The following is a 4,365-nucleotide window of genomic DNA, read 5'->3' as shown; positions in this document are numbered from 1 at the left end:
CATTCCAAAAAATGTTAAATAAGTCCTTGGACAATTTTTGGAACAAATAAGTCCTTGAACAATCCAAAACATGTTAAATAACTTTTTGAACTTTTATAAAACATGTTGGATACATTCTTATGACTTGTACAACTAGTTAAAGTGGTAAAATAGTGAAAAAAAAATCCCGAAAAAACCCCAATGAATATTCATATTTTGAACGATTCTTTGGTCGAGTTAGTTTTGGATTATGTTACTATTGAAGAATCCCTTTCAGGCCCGATCATAGACAGAGGTTTAAACTTGAAGTGAGACATTTAATTATATATAACAATATAACATTTTGGAATAAAAACGATATCTCAATCAACTTGCAACTCATGTTGATCATGTAAATTGCAAAATGGGACTAATGTTTGTATACAAGTCACATATGGTGGCTATATATGTGGTTCTAATGAAATACCGATATCATTGACTGGGTATAGTCTCTAACCTCGATTGCTTTCGCATGCAGTCGTACTTCTCATTTTCGGTATTTAAATTGCTTTCTTTGTGCGAAATAGCCAAACGAGTATTAATTAGGTTTTTAACGTTGGTTTTGTTTTAGATAACCAATTCTCAAAACCTTAATATTAAGAAACTAAATTTCCCATTTTACAAAAAGAAATTAATGAAACCAATTTTGTTTTCATTTCCTATCTTCAAAATATGAAGTTGGTCCATGGGATAATGTGAAATACCATCAAATTACTCCTTAAAAGCATCATCGAGAAATGATGTTCCAACATATATAGTGGAAAACTGACTCAAGTTTACACTAAAACAAAATCGGGTTTATAGGACACTCACAATTTTTAAGCGTCCTAATAGACCTCTTTATATGACTTAATTTATAGGACCAAAAAAATAAAGTGTCATATCTAAAGGTATTGTAATAAATTTATATGACGTTTTTTGACGTCGTAATAAGTTTTTTAGGACACTTTTAATACAAAACGTCTCATTAGCAACTTTATAGAACACTATTTGAAAAACTGTCCTATAAAAACAAGTGTCCTACAAAAAAAAATGAGTTTATAGGACCCTTTATCAAAAGTGTCCTATAAAGTTGCTAATGCAACACTTTATATTGAAAATGTCCTAAAAAACTTGTTAAGACGTCCAAAAGTGTCATATAAACTTATTACAACACCTTTAAATAAGACGCTTTATATTTTGGTTCTATAAATTAAGTCCTATAAAGCCGTCTATTGGGACGCTTAAAGATTAGGAATGTCTTATAAACTAACTAGTAAATATCGGACTCTAACATGCCCTCTCCAACAGAAGCTAGACGGATACAAATTGTCCAAAGTGTCAAGAGGGGGTTAAATAAGGGAATGGGCTAGACGAGTATAAATTGTCCTAAAGTATTTGTCCTAAAGTATCGAGTCATCAAAGTAGTATATCTTGACTCCAATGCTACCATAAGAATAATTTATGGAATCCCTAGATTATTTTCTAAAACAGCTTTTAGAATAGTAAAAATTACAAATCTAGGTGACAGTAGAATCCATCATCATAGGTTTTTGAAACGTTTAATTTTGTCTTAATCTATGTCCAAACAAGTTGCATACGACATATGACAAACGTTATTCCAGAAGAAGTAAGCAAGAAGGCGGCAATTTGGACTTGCGATTGGAGTCAACTTCATACACCTTCCACCCTCCTTCCCCTTCATTTTTTCTTTTATAAATTAACCCCTTTCTCCATAACTCAAGTGTTCTCAACTCAACTCAATCAGGCTATGGAGGTTGTGATACCTCATGTAAATCCCATGGATTTCGACTTCACTTCTTCTGCATATGCAACTGCACCCATGACTCCTAAGTTCATGGCGGCCGGTGATTGCTACTTCAGTGCTCCTCCCAGCCCTACAAAAACAACCGAGATACATCATGATGAGTTTGATGATGAGTTCCTCATATCTGAAGAAGACAACCATGGAGGCAATTCTCTTGCAACTGTTCCTTTCGCGTGGGAAGAAAAGCCTGGTGTTCCAAAATCAGTATATGATTTTGCATTTGATGTTAGTGGAGAGTTAAAAAGAGATTCATCGGCGGCTGAAGATTTGTTTCATGGTGGGGTGATCATCAAGTCTGTGGAGAAGATGAAAACCTCCATGGGAGAGAGAGAAAGGGGAAGAGAGAGAGGTTCTTCTTCTTCTTCTTCTTCATCTGCAGGTTTATCTTCATCAAGAAGTAGAAGAACACGATCCCTTCCGCCGGTGATTAGGGGTTTAGATCAAGCACCGGTGGCTGCAAACATGATACCTCCATCTTCATCATCTTCAAGCTGTACCACTCTTTCGGCTTCTGGATCGGGAAAAGGGTCGAAAAAATGGAGCTTCAAGGACCTGTTCTTGTTCAGAAGTGCTTCAGATGGGCGAGCCATGGATAGGGACCCTTTGAAGAAATATTCGGCCATTTTTAGAAAGCATGATGAAGATTTGAGAAACTCAAGTATGCGATCAGACAGATCCGGGTCTGGATCCGGGTCAAAGAGAAGAGGACGGGTATCGGCTCACGAGTTACATTACACAGTGAACCGTGCAGTCTCAAACGACATGAAGAAGAAGACATTCTTGCCGTATAAACAAGGTATTCTGGGAAGACTGGCCTTCAATCCAACAGTCCATGCACTTGCAAACGGATTCGGCCATTCTAATAAAAGTATCGACTACCACTAAACCTCTCTCTATCTCTCTCTATATATACATACATACATATATATATATATATATAGATGGTTTAATCGTTGAATTTGTTTGTTGTTTTGGTTATTGTAAAGAGATTCCAAGTGCTTGGTTACTAGATATATGTTAAACATCATGTAATCATGAAACAAATGTTCATATATATGCAGTGACTTGAATCAGATTAAATACAACTGAAAACTTATCAGTTTTTATGAATCGGAAAGCTTCATTAATTTGATCAAAAGAAAACCAAAATGGGTTTCTTTTCTTATGCTCTAAAGATGATCAACTAGAGACCATGAAAATGGAGGAATTGAATCAGTCCTAGCTTGTAATATATAATATTATCATCAATCAATCAATCAGTGGACGTGGCTAATCCAAACAACGTGTGTATATATATATATATATATATATTTTTTTATATATATCTAGAGCTGTTGATGATCTCACCAAGTAATCCAAAATAGATATATAAAAAAGTCAAAAACATGTGGCATCATCATATTTGTCACGTTTGCAAATACAACAAGAAAACAATGCCTTTGATGATAAGGATGAAAAAAATACATAAAATAAAACCTGCAACTCATTCATATATGTTTTGAGTCGTTTTCCTCCAGCATGTATATGCATGTTTAGTCCCTGAACTTTTGCTTATTGTTTGTTGTGGTACCTTAGGTTGGTTGAAAAGTCTCCATTCAAATATTCATCTTCTCGTCGTATGTGTCACAATCGGTGTTTCGTGAAAGTTGTTGGAAACAAACTACCGGTAAACGATCATTAATTATGAAGTTAAGACCAAAACAAATGCAAGTAAAATGTGAATTGTAACTATAGACTATAGTTAATTTTTAGTACTGTTTTGGTGGGTAGAATATATAGATTATGATTGGAATTCACCTCTAGTTTTGAAGCTTAGAGAACCAAAAGTGCATATTAGAAGAATTGAAGGGGTTCTTTATGGAATTATTTGGTGCAGAATGATTTAAGTTTTTTTAAAAGTCACACAACAATAAAATCCAAGGAAATACAAAACAAGGCACTGCGAGGTGCAGAGGTTAAAAGGAAAAAGAAACAAATCAAAACCGGTAGCTAACAAAGAGAAAACAAACAAGTAACACAAAGCGAACCAAACTCGAAACAACGGAAAGGAGAGCCTTACTAAATTATGAGATGGGAGAAATATGATGCGGCTCAACGATTCATTGCTCCCAACTCAAAGACCCCTTGTGCGGTCGTCTTGAAAACCACTCGAACTCTTATTTATGTAAATAAAGCTTCTTTAAAAAGCAACTTGCCGTGAAAAAACACACTGTCCCGATGACCCCAAGCTAGACAAAGAGTAGCCCAAACTTGTTAGTGAATGCCCAAAAACCAATCATATGATGATTGTAACTTTGAGTTTGTTTCATGAAATTGATAAATATAAAGGCATTGCCCATTTTATTATGTATATATTATATTCTGTGTTTTAATTATTCATAATAAATAACCTTAGAATAATGTATTCTAAATGTCCCTAGTTAAATATTATTTCGGGTTTAAGGTTGAAGTAATATGATAATGACTAGCATATGTATGGATTCATATAGAGATATCGAATCTGCATAATTATGGTAATGGGGCGGGGATGGGGCGGGGAC

The 4,365-nt window shown here is 34.6% G+C and overlaps 1 protein-coding gene across 1 annotated transcript; it reads left to right on the top strand.

The window, feature by feature from the left end:
* Positions 1-1,728: 1,728 nt before the first annotated feature.
* LOC112510295 lies at positions 1,729-2,935 on the top strand. The gene has a single exon (XM_025115654.1). The coding sequence runs from the start codon at positions 1,769-1,771 to the stop codon at positions 2,708-2,710; it is 942 nt and encodes a 313-aa protein (XP_024971422.1). The 5' UTR covers positions 1,729-1,768; the 3' UTR covers positions 2,711-2,935.
* The last annotated feature ends 1,430 nt before the right edge of the window (positions 2,936-4,365 follow it).

Source organism: Cynara cardunculus, assembly GCF_001531365.2.
Source record: "Cynara cardunculus var. scolymus isolate 2C chromosome LG 3, CcrdV1, whole genome shotgun sequence".
Lineage (NCBI taxonomy): Eukaryota > Viridiplantae > Streptophyta > Magnoliopsida > Asterales > Asteraceae > Cynara > Cynara cardunculus.
The sequence above is the reverse complement of the archived record's forward strand: the minus strand, read 5'-3'. Positions and strand labels throughout refer to the sequence as shown.

Excerpts from the sequence above, each read along its gene's own strand:
- LOC112510295 (XM_025115654.1), top strand. The coding sequence starts at position 1,769 with ATGGAGGTTGTGATACCTCATGTAAATCCCATGGATTTCGACTTCACT.